This window comes from Crotalus tigris, unplaced genomic scaffold, assembly GCF_016545835.1.
Source record: "Crotalus tigris isolate CLP2741 ecotype Arizona unplaced genomic scaffold, ASM1654583v1 scf7180000020943.996319, whole genome shotgun sequence".
NCBI lineage: Eukaryota > Metazoa > Chordata > Lepidosauria > Squamata > Viperidae > Crotalus > Crotalus tigris.
Genome location: NW_024098271.1, coordinates 400886 through 413270, shown reverse-complemented (window position 1 = coordinate 413270; position 12385 = coordinate 400886). Strand labels below are relative to the sequence as shown.

Sequence of the window (12385 nt, the reverse complement as noted above, 5' to 3'; positions counted from 1 at the left end):
CCCAGTGTTCAAGTCTGTCCAGATCCTTCTGTACCCTAAGCCTGTCTTCTGGAGTGTTGGCTATTCCTGCCAGCTTGGTGTCGTCTGCAAATTTGATGATTTCCCCATCTATCCCTTCATCCAGATCATTGATGAAGATGTTGAAGAATACTGGGCCCAGAACAGAGCCCTGGGGTACCCCACTACACACTTCCCTCCATGTAGATGTGGTTCCATTGAGGACCACATGCTGAGTACGGCCGGTCAGCCAGCTACGGATCCATCTGGTGGTGATGCTGTCTAACCCGCATTTTTCTATCTTATCAAGCAGTAGTTGTGATCTACTTTGTCAAATGCCTTACTGAAGTCCAAGTAAATTATATCCACAGCATTCCTCTGGTCCACTAATTTTGTCACTTGGTCAAAGAATGCAATAAGATTTGTTAGCCATTGTTTTAAAAAAATACTTAGAAGTATACACATAAATCTACTGTATCTTTTTTATTATTATTTTGACCAACAAACAATAGATACTATACCTCTTCCTGAGTAAGGAAAATTTCTTTTTGTAGTGGTTTCAGGTATCTCTCCATTAGACAATTTAAATCCTGAAAATGAAAGACCATAGTTTTAGGAGTTTTCAATGGCAAATTTAAAAACTTCGAATTCCAAATGTCCCTGCAGGGTTTTCAATCATTTAATATCCAACATTAATGCTATGTTTGGAACTTTCTTGGACTATCTATTGGCTACTGTCAAATGAATTCTCTATTAGATAAAATATATTGCTTTGATGAATCATGAAATCCTCATTGTATTTTTTTTATTGGAGCATTCATCTACTTCATAGGTTCTTTTCCCTGCTGCATCCAATTCCTAATTCAATGTTGCATGATATAATGTCCCAAATACATATCTATATAATTTGAAAAATAATATGACAAATACTGACCTAAAAGTATGCTGGATCATCAACGGTGAAAAGGAAAAGCATCACTATTGAAAACATGACTTAAAAGCCTTTACCAATGTAAAACTAAATACTCTGGAACTTCCAGAATTCCAGCCATCTTGGAAGATGTCTAGTTGGGGAAGGCTGAAGCATTTAACTTATTGCATTTATCACAGTAAAGTACATTTTGGGAAAATACTAGATTTAGAAAGTCAATATTATATTAATATTACCATGATTTATATTTGATGTCTTAAAATTGTCTCCATTAAATAAAGATGATAAAAGCAATATTGGGTAATAATATTCCAGTTCAAAACTTTATACCGTTTTTTTAAAAGGGAATAGTTTATTTATTTATTTATAATTTATTTATAAAATTTATTGGCCACCCATCATACCCACAGGGTAACTTTAGTTTAAGTGGTTAGAGGCTTTGTGTTTATGTTTTTAGGGCAAAATGGATTGCTCACTCTCTCTAATAAAGAGGACTTTGAACTTAAGTGTTAAGGACTTGCCAAGTCACAGGGAAAGATCTGTCATTAGAAATATGTGTTCCTGATATGTATTAAGAAACACAAGTAGTCCTCGCTTAATGACCACTTATTTAGCAACCATTCAAACTTACAATAGCACTGAATGTTCTCACGGTCACATGGTTATCATCTGGGTGCTGGGCAACCAGCTCTCGATTATGACATTACAGCAGGCATGTCAAACTCATGAGGTCACATGATGTCGCATGATGTATTGCAACTTTTTTCCCATTGCCGGTAATGGGGTGAGCGTGGTTTCAGTATGATGCATCCAGCCCATGGGCCAGCAGTTTGACATGCCTGCATTACAGCATCCCACGGTCATGTGACTGACATTTGCAACCTTGACTGACAGCTTCCCACAAGAAAGTCAGTGGGAAACCTGGCAGGTGGTTGCAAAATGCAATGTTGCATTTAATAATGGCCTGGGATTCATTTAAGGAGTACAACTGGAAACAGCAATTTCTAAGTGGCAGGGTCATAGGAAATCATACTTTATGACCGTGTCACTTAGCAACAGAAATTCCAGTCCCAGTTTCTGCTTTTAAATGAGAAATATCTGTGGTATTTAACTTTTTATTTTATATTTGAGATCTACAACTTGCTCCCTTTTCTTCTGCAGCTGCTAACTCTACTCCAATACACCGTGATCATCTGGTTATTATAAACATAACTACACTGGATGCATCAAACTTTAGATCCTCTATTAGCAGAGTAAAGGACAGAAAACCTAACAAAGGCTTATTCTAAAGATAGGAAATGGTGAGCTGCTTTAATTTTTCTACTGCTAACAAAGAGACACTCTGATTGTACTCCAAAGGGCTTTTCCATAGAGTTGATGGCAGCAGAAGAAAGAGAGAACAGGAAAGAGATATAGCAAAGGACTCAGTCTTTTTTCTTTGAAGATGTGACATTTACTTCTGCTTGAGCTAAAGTTAGAATGACAGGATAGAGAAAGAGAAGAGCAGAGATGATACTCATGAGCATTATGAGTTAACTCCAGTAGAATACTAGAACGGGTCAGGTTTGTGACTCTAGTCTACACATCTTGACATGCAAATTAACACATACTATAACTGTGTAATACCTTGACATATGTGCATTCTGTTTCAAGAAGTTCACAAATAACTTTGCGCAGTTTATCCGCATCAGTTAGCTGTCTTGTAATGGATTGCTGAGGTCCAGTAGATTCTTGGAGGGTCACACTGGAGTCGGATGGATTCATTTCATGAAGACTGCAACAAAAAGCAGCAACCTGCTCTGTACTCTACAAAATTAATACAAATGATTATTTCCAGAATTCAATAATGTCGTAATTATAATTCTTTTGAATTAGCCATCTTAAAGTACACTTTCCTGTTCCAAGAAATGTAAATTAAAGCAGACTGTGATATACTGTATCAAACTTAAAAAATATAAATCAGCAATTGATTCCGGAATATAAATCAGCAATTGGGAAGTGTCTTGGCGACGTTTCAACGAAGTCCCATTCGTCATCTTCAGGCTGGTGTTTTCAGCTTCGTGCTTTGAGCAGCAATGTGTGGTCTTAGCTGTTTCTTCCTTTTAACTGCCAGTGGGGGTATGAACTGATTGGGTGGGAGCTTGGCTGTGTTCTGATTGGGTGTAGGTGTGTTCTGAATGGTTAGGGGCTTGGCTGTGCTCTGATTGGCTGGGGGAGTGTTCTGTTTGGTTGTGCTCAGGTTAGTCTGAGTTGCAGAGGGGTTTGAGATTTTGGGCTGCCGTGCTATTTTTTTGGCTTCGCGTTCGTGGTCGTGCTTCCTCTTCATGGGGGGTGTCAGTTTGATTCATGTATGGATTGGAGGGGTTTAAAGTGGCTAATGATGCAGCTGTGGTCTGGCTTCTGGTTTGTGGTCGTGCCTCGTCATCGGTGTGGCTTTGGGTTTGTTTTTTGCGTGGATGTGTGGTGGTGACCTCCTGTGTGGTTTTCGTGAGTGTGGGTCTGGTATCATTTTTTGTGTTAGGGAGTCGTTTGTCAATAAGGGCGGGTTTCCAAATGGCTGGTAGGCGGGAGGTATCATCTAGCTTGTTCATGCTGTGTGGGCGTTTTTCTATCTCGATGGCTTCTCTGATTATTCTGTTATTAAAATGTTCACTTTTGGCAATGGTTCTGGTATTTTTAAAGTCAATTTCGTGTCCTGTGGCTTTAAGGTGTTGGACCAGGGAAGATGTTGGTTCCTCTTTTTTGACTGAGTTCTTATGTTCTTCAATGCTTGCACTTATTCTTCTGTTGGTTTGTCCAATGTATGTGGTGGGACAAGCGGTGCATGGGATTTCGTATACTCCTTGATTTTCTAATTCAATTTTATCTTTGGGGTTTCTAAGGATGGTGGATATTTTTCTGTTTGTGCAGAATGCTGTTTTGATGTTGTGTTTATGAAGGATCTTACTGATTCTGTCTGTGGTGCCTTTTATGTATGGGAGGAGGGCTTTGCCGTTTCTTGTTCTTTGTCTTGGATTTTGGTGGGGGTTTCTTTTTGGATTAGGTTTGTAATCTTATTTCTATGGAATCCATTGGATGTTAGTACATTGGTGAGAGTGTGTAGTTCGGGTTTTAGGTGTTGTTCGTCAGCTAAGCGTTTTGGTCTGGAGATGAGTGTCTTGGCTACAGAGTTGATCTGTGCTGGGTGGTGGTGTGAGAGAGCGTGCAGATAGCGGTTTGTGTGTGTTTTCTTCTGGTAGATGGTGTGTCCTAGGGAGCCATTGGATTTCTTGTAGACTAAGACATCCAGGAAGGGAAGTGGTTGTTAGCTTCTGTTTCCATGGTGAACTGTATTTTGGGGTGTAGGCTGTTGAGGTGTGTGAGGAAGTTGTCCAGTTTTTCTTTCCCATGTGGCCAGATTATGAAGGTGTCGTCTACGTATCTGAGCCAGAGTTTGGGTTTGTGATCCGATTTTTCTATTCTTACTGCACACAACTTATTGTTTGTTTTTCTTGACCCACAATCTCTTGCTACCACAAAATAAACAGAAGCATATTTTATATGCCACCATTTTGACAAATATCACTTCCTTGCAAAAGATTAAATGCTAATGAAAATATTATTTTTCTACTTATATTGGTCTTTAAAAGTACAGCATTTGTATTGACAGTATACACAATCAATTGCAGAGAGGCAGTAGTGATTAAGGCATTGTGCTAAAAACCAGGAGACTGTGATTCAAATCCTGCCTAAGGCACAATCCCAACTGATTGATTTTGGTCCACTCACTGTCTCTCAGCCCTTTGAAACAGGCAATGGCACATCACTTCCAAAACTCTTGTGAAAAAAAAAACCCTGCAGAAAGCTTAAGTTCAGGTAGTCATCAGGAGCCAACACTGACTCAAAGACACAAAAAGAGTTGGTTTTAAAACAGGGTGCACAATGGACTGAACTAGAAATGCTTCTTTCCTTTTCCAATACCATAATCAAAACTGTACTCTTACTTAACTATAAACCAATTCAATGTAAAATTTCTCAAACCACTTATTATTTTAATTATCTGAATGTACCTCAAGCAAATCTTATTCTTTAATAGTCTATGTCACCCGGAATAATTTATATTCCAAGAATAGGAAATCATTAAATGTTCAATGAAAGCATAAGCTAAATATTGTTTCTCAATGTAATTAAACATTCCAATCATATTTATTTTAGATTAACATATCATATACACTGATATAACAGCAGTACAATGTTAAAGAATTAGAAATAAAGTAATATATCTTTTGGAATACAGTTTAACCAGATGAATAGCCTTTCCCAATCCTGATGCAATCCATAAGTGTCAGGCAATAATTACCATCAACCCCACTAGATCAGGCTACTTTACTAGAAGGCTACTTTTATTGAAATTGGCTGTAATAACAGAATTTTGCAATTCTGATTGTGCTGTACCTCTTCTTTTTTATTATTCAGCAAGTTAGAGGCATCAGCTGTTCTGGACTTTTATCTAGGGAACAGTTCCTGTTTATCTCCCTCAATGTCAAGCAGGTTCCTTACTTTCTACAGTTACTTCATTGGGCTTGAAGTCTGCTGACATATTTTAAGGCATTGGGAAAAGTTGCTTTAAACCAGGAACTATCCAAACTCTTGAGCTGTAGAACCTTCAGTGGAATTTTAAATCGTTTATCAATCCCCAAACATTTAATTTATAAAAATAATTTAATAACCACTACTTTAACTGATAGTACCATAACCAATAATAATAGTAACAAAATAGCAAATTCTTGGAGATTGATATTAACCATTTGGGGAACCCTGTTTTAGACCCTTAAATTATGTACGAACACAATAAGATAGAATAATATTCAGGAATTATGTTAAATTTTATAGTTCTGCCATGTAGGTACTGTTAAAGTATAAATTTAACTGCAATTCCAAAGTAGATATTGTAGAATAACCCATACAACCCATATTCTTAAAGCAGATTTAATAAAATCCAGAAATAATTTAACATTCTATATCTCCCACTTAAAAGAACAAGAAAAACCAAATATGCATTTCAACATTTGAGAATACACTAAAAAGTATTCTTCATTTATACAAAGTGTTTCTCAACTGCTAAATCTTGAATTTTCTATTCCTAAATGTATCATTCTCCCTGAGATTACAAGGGGTGGTATAATTAAGCCTTGTGATTTATTAATGACCCAACTATTTAAAGGAAGTTGGTCATAAATCATTTACTAAAGTTTTGAATTTTTTTCCTAATTTGCTATTTATGGAGCTTGAAATGAAACCTTATATAAGAAAAACTAAAAAGAAAAAAAAACTAGATTCTTGAGAAATACTCCAAACAGTCCCTATGAAAGACAAGAATTTTTAAAAAGCATAATAGCACTAGATAATTTAGAAACTGTTCCAATTAATAAATCACTTTAAAAGTAAATAACATCAAAAAAACAACGGTATACTGCCCAAGCTCACACTAATACAACACAGGCATGTCTTTAAGAAAAGTTAATATTTCTCTTTTTCTCTTTTAAACTTAAAACATTCAGCATCACTTACCTACAATTGGTTTTCAGAAAAACCAGGGACAAACTCACTGTCTTTTGCAAGACAAAGCATTTCAGTTTTAGCAGCTGGAATGAGTGCTGCAGCTGCTTCAAACTTGAGTTTGCCTTCTGCTAGCTCATTTCCACTGTCTAATACTATCAGAAGAAAGGCTACAAGCTTATATGTCAAAGTGTAAGGAAGTCAGAGGCCAAGTGCGTTTTCCTTCCTTTCCACTATGATACAATGGCAACAGTATTAGTGCATTACTTCATAGATCAGACACAACTCTCACAGGGTAAATTCATTACATTATTGTGTTTTCAAGTAGATATTCCATCTCTCTCATAGGAATGATTTACACGTACCAATGAATTTATTTTTGTTGCCATTTGTTCAGGCTTTGGAATATTAGTAAATATTTTTTCCTGCCTCATAGTAATATGCATTAATGTGTTCATCCCATATGGCAGCATACATATACGAGATGAGGCAGAAGAATGGTATTTATGTAAGGGATGAATATTGCATAAAGCTATTTGGGGTTGCATCACTTCCAAGCATCAGGACTGTGTATAGATTGAGGACTCAAAGCAAGCAAAACCAAGTCCCAAATGAAAAGACCAGTGGACAAAAAGTGTGAAATTTAAATTAAATTAAATTACTGAAGTTTACTTTATTATTCGGAATGTAAACAGAATAAGCTTTAGCCTTGATGAACATTCAATACTAATAACATTCCTAATAAAAATCCGCCAAATGTGGCACTTTATAATAAATATCACTACAAAATTAACCCAATGATGCTTTTTGTGATACCAATGCAATAATACTATTGTTATACTATTCCAACTCTTAAAAAATAAGAGTAAACTCTCTGGAAGTAATTGAAGTGCTTAGTTGTAGCCATGCACATGCAAATGCATATAAAGTTCTTCAAACTGAACCTGCTCTGGTCACTGAACATGTTGGACATTAGATGAAGTGGGTGTTTTTTGCATGACCCCCACCCCATAGATTAGACAAATGCAAAGAATTCTGTGAAAATTGGATTCATCAGATGAAAAACACCTTTCACATATAATTCAGGGTGTCTTTCTAAAATTATATTTCACACATATGTACCTTTAGAAGAATTTCAAGATAAGAAACTTCGCAGTAAGGTATTAGATAAGAAAATTAAATTGGCAAGCTCATATGCTAATGGCCAGCAATTAGAAATCCATTTGTTCGGTCAATTTAATATAATTGTGTTCTGCTTCAGTCAAAGGTAGATGGCCCTGAAATAACTTTCCAATTAGTTGTTTCCATGAAAACTGTTGTACAGCTTTACATACACAAAGACACAGACACACATCCCATATATTAAAAATGGAGGCATGCATACAGATGTGTGTAAAATTGTGCCATTCAAAGAAGTAGTGATACACTAAAAAGGGACAATATCAATATTTGAAACTCATGATAGTTGTTAGGACTTCATAGCTCTTGCACTTATTATGGGCAAGACAAAAAACATTTGGATTTAGCAGGTGATAATGAACTATAATGAAGGCACTAATTGGTTTTATTTCATATTAGTTGTGAACAGGAAAAAAAAAGAACAATATTCTCCTGAAAGCAATACTCTAATCACAATCTTGTGAATTGGTACTACAAGTTTGAGCCAGCAGAGATTTTGCTATTTACAATGTGAAAATGAAAGTTTCACACCTTGCTTGTTTTATCACTCTCATCAGAGGATTCCAAGATGTTCACTTCTGCCTCTTCTAGAGATATCTCAACACAGTTGTCTTGATCATTGCTGAGCAAGGGTCCTGCCAGGATGCAAAACAAGGGTGAAATAATGGGATTGGTAACATTTCAGTACCAACACAAAAAATCAGTTTATAAGCAAAAAAAGAAAGAAAAAGAAAAGAAAAATCTCCTTTTCTCTTTTCTAACGTTGGCAAGACTCTTTTAAAAATGGATTTTTTTTACTGGATCATAGCATCATGTAAATAGGATAGTTTCAGATCAAAATAAAACTGCCAGATATTTTACCATACAGAATTGTATATCTGGTATATTTCTCTCTCCGTGTGTGTGTGTGTGTGTGTACAAACAAATCCTAGGGATCAAACATCTTGGAATATATGACAAAACTAGTTTTCTAACTCTGAAGAATTAAAATAAAAAATGTGTCTACTTATCATAGAACTACTATTGACATATTTATATTATTAGACCATGATGCCTATTATGAATACGGGAATGCTTTTGAAAGTAGATCTGAGTAAGGTTATATAGGTAGATCTGAGCAGAGATGCATTTTTACTTAGTTGTATATTCCATTTCATCTATTTACATTATTCCAATCCTGAGATATCAAAATACTCAGCTTTCAACTAACAATGGACTCCTTTCTAAAAAAAAAAAAAAAATTTAAAGCATCTACAAAAATAGCTAAAACAATGCCATGTATCCTAGTTGTAATTGCTTCATTTGATATGGAGAAGTGACTTTAAGTCAAGTCAATATTAACTTTCTTAGCTGATGCTAATGAACTTTTTATAATTATCTGCACTTTCTTTCCTGTTACACAAAAAAATATACCATACAGTAATCTGCTTCCTGCAACAGAGACATTATTCCCCCAAAGTGAGCTATTTTTAATCTTGAATTATAAAGAACAACCAGTATTGCCTTCCATTCTTAAAAACATAAATTCTTTACTTCAATTATTCACTAGCAATGATTAATGCTATTATTTCAAAATGCAAGCTATTCATACAATTTCTACCAACTGTAGTGGAACATTTGCCCAATTATGTTGTATTTATTTTGTACCTATGGTTCATTTTTATTTATCTGTTCATGCTATAGAAAATGTAGCATATACTTCAGACTATGAGCTTTCTTGCTTGGTCATTAAAAAATAAATTATCTCAATGATGAAAAATTAGATAAAATAGTGGCAAGTGAAGATGGCAAACATAGGTCTTCTAATGTTTTACCTTCTGATATTAATTATAGATACAAGCCTCAATAGTTAGTCTTTTCATAAAATAAAAATATTGTCTGTGGTACTATAAGCTGAATAAGTTACATTGTGTTAGGGTTGATCTGGGCTACAGAATTTCAGAGAAGATTCTTTATATTAAATGCTATTAGTATAGTGAGCCATGTTCTTGGAAAGCAATTGAGACTTAAAAATATTAATGTTTGGTTAAAACCCATCCCCCAAACTGAAAAACAAAGGATTTAACCAATCTTAGATTGTTGTATAAAAAGTGTTTATGTGCTCATGGAAGAATATGAATATTACAAATCTAAGACTTTGGTGACTGAACTTGTCAATTCTCATCCTTCAAATTAGTGAATTCTCATCCTTCAAATTTTGAACCGAAAGAGAGGCAAGACTGGGCAACGTGGTCTAGATTTAATTCACATTGAAACTATAATAAAGTATGTAATATATGTTTTCTTCTTTAAAGTAAGTGTGCTTATGTATGTATATGTATATATACGTACAAGTACATTAAAAACACTCCCATATCTAAACTAAATTTCAGGTAGCCCAAATAAGGCAGTGAGATTGCTTAGTCCAATTCAAAATGAGTTTAACATTCCAAGTCTTGAAGACTTGCAACCAGATTATTTGAATGAGTTCCTTCTCCCCAAGGAAATTTCTCTGAAGATTTCTCTAATTTATCTTATCAGACAAAGCAAGGCAAAGGGCTTCAATAGAAAAGTCCTTTCAGTGTGGAAGAATCTCTCAAAAACATGTACATTACTAGAATTTATTATTTTTCCCACATCAAAAATATGGTAAAGGAAGATGAATAGCACAAGAATAAGTGATAGAAAAAGTTTGGCTTCCCGAAACACCTACCCATGACGGTGTGTGTTCTGTGGTCATAGGACCGACAGTACGTTTGGTCTCTACAAGGAGTATATTTGAGTTGTTTGGCTTCACCAAAGGCATAACTAGTGAATTCTGCTGCTAAGATAATACATGCTATTCACATTTAGACATTGGTTTTTTTTAAAAAAAAGACCATTTTTATCCATACACTTGCAACGTCCTCTTATTGTGTTATATAGCACAAGTACACTCAGAATTTATGTTGCCAAACTGTTCTGAACCCAAGTGCTTAATTGCTATACAACAAAGGTATGCAACCTGCTGTCATTCAAACGTGAGGGACCCTTTGTAGCTTTAAATGTTTTTGCCCCTCAATAAAAAGTTCTATGCATGTATATTCTGTGAATACAAAGGGACTTGCTTCCCAAGTTGTATAAAAGGCCTATTTTGAAGGCCTATTTTCACTGCATTGTTAATAACCTCCTTTTAGCTTTGTTTTGTTATTGTGAAGTATACTTAATGTAACAAATAATACCTACAGTGAATGAATTTCCATATAGGTCAGTACTGACATCTTGTGGCCAAATATATTTTGATGTATGTTTTTGTTGATATATATGAGACAGAGACCAAGCAGCAGTTTCCTAAATTTCTATATTTTATCAAATTTCTTTAGATATAGATATAAAACAAAAATAACTGTGTAAAAGGTAAAATGTCCTCAAGTCAAGATTGTTTCCTGTGACTTCCATATCCATGTTGAATTGCCTTTGCTGTCTTCTGTGTCTCAAATACAAAATAGGTGAGACCTTCTTAGTTTTTCAAGATTGCTAGGTGCTGCCACCTAGCTGGGAGATAGATATACAGTTATCCACCTATATTTTTATTATTTTATTTTATAAATATGGCCACTTCTATTTTCAAAACCACAAGCTTTTTCTTTTCATACATCTTTTACAGACATACTCCACATTTTTACAATCATTTATATGTTGTATAATTAAATTATTTTTAAGTATACAGAAAAATTCCCCACAAATACTTTTTGTTATACTCTTCGCCATCCAATTGTGAATATCTATATACATGAAGGATGAACCTCTTCAAAGAAAAGAATTTAAAATTTTGAATCTGTTCTTAACATTCTGTAGCTCAGCATATAAACAGAAAGTCCCTGTTCTTTTTAATCCAGCACTACAATTGATTATCCTGAAACAACTAATATTATATATGACAAATCACTGCAGTTACTTCCAACTGCAGATACCTCATTTGAACTACTAAATAATACTGATATCTAACACTTTTACATGGTGAAACAACAAGCATAACCTGGAATTTGCTTACACAAAGGTCTAGAGTACTTTTTAATCTTAAGTGGTTACATACAGCATGCTTCAGTAGAGAAAGATCCTAATGTAAGGTAATCTGATGGCAATAAAAATGAGTACCTTGGGCACTGCATACAGATTTTAATGGACTGTCAGTCACGTCAAAAGAACTATCTGCCCGCCGAGGTGGTAAGTGCATTCGATTCTGCCCTGCCTCTCTCTCAGGATAAGTCTGTACAATAAGGCACAGAGAAGGCTGAACAAGAACATCTCTTAGCATGGCTGAGTTCAGGTTTTCAGCAGCCTTCTTATTAATTTCAACTATTTCATCACCTGCTTTCAGACCTGAAAAAGAAAAGGGACATATTAAAGCTCAACAAGGGTTGCTCTGTACCTAAATGTTAGGGTTTTTAATTTCTTTAAGCTATAGACAACAAAGAACAAATCCTTTCATTTCCTGTACATTCTGCATTTTGGGATAAAAAGCAGTTTACTGATCATTAATGAAACAGTTCCAGACAACATTCACAGATGCATTCTATGTACTAATTTAGTCCAATAGTACTTGAATCGCAGTAAACCTTGACATATATGACAGCCAAATACTAAGCACAGTTTGTAAAGAAGTCACTGCAGCTATTCTATTCCTATACAAAGACTTTGAAATTATAGAAGCACGGTGTCTCTGGGACTTAATGATCCTAGAGATGGTCTTTGCTACGGAGATTCGAGTTCTAGCACTGA

The 12385-nt window shown here is 35.0% G+C and overlaps 1 protein-coding gene across 15 annotated transcripts in view; it reads right to left on the bottom strand.

Annotated features, from left to right (window-relative positions):
- TIAM1 (TIAM Rac1 associated GEF 1) overlaps window positions 1-12385 on the bottom strand; it is a 208951-nt gene that overhangs the window by 22240 nt on the left and 174326 nt on the right. For all 15 annotated transcript variants that reach the window (XM_039368861.1, XM_039368856.1, XM_039368857.1 and 12 more), the window contains 4 exons: window positions 11762-11986; window positions 8177-8280; window positions 2555-2734; window positions 519-587 (listed from right to left, as the gene is read on the bottom strand). In XM_039368861.1, the coding sequence (XP_039224795.1) occupies window positions 519-587; window positions 2555-2734; window positions 8177-8280; window positions 11762-11986 (578 nt within the window). The remainder of the gene's footprint in view (window positions 1-518; window positions 588-2554; window positions 2735-8176; window positions 8281-11761; window positions 11987-12385) is intronic.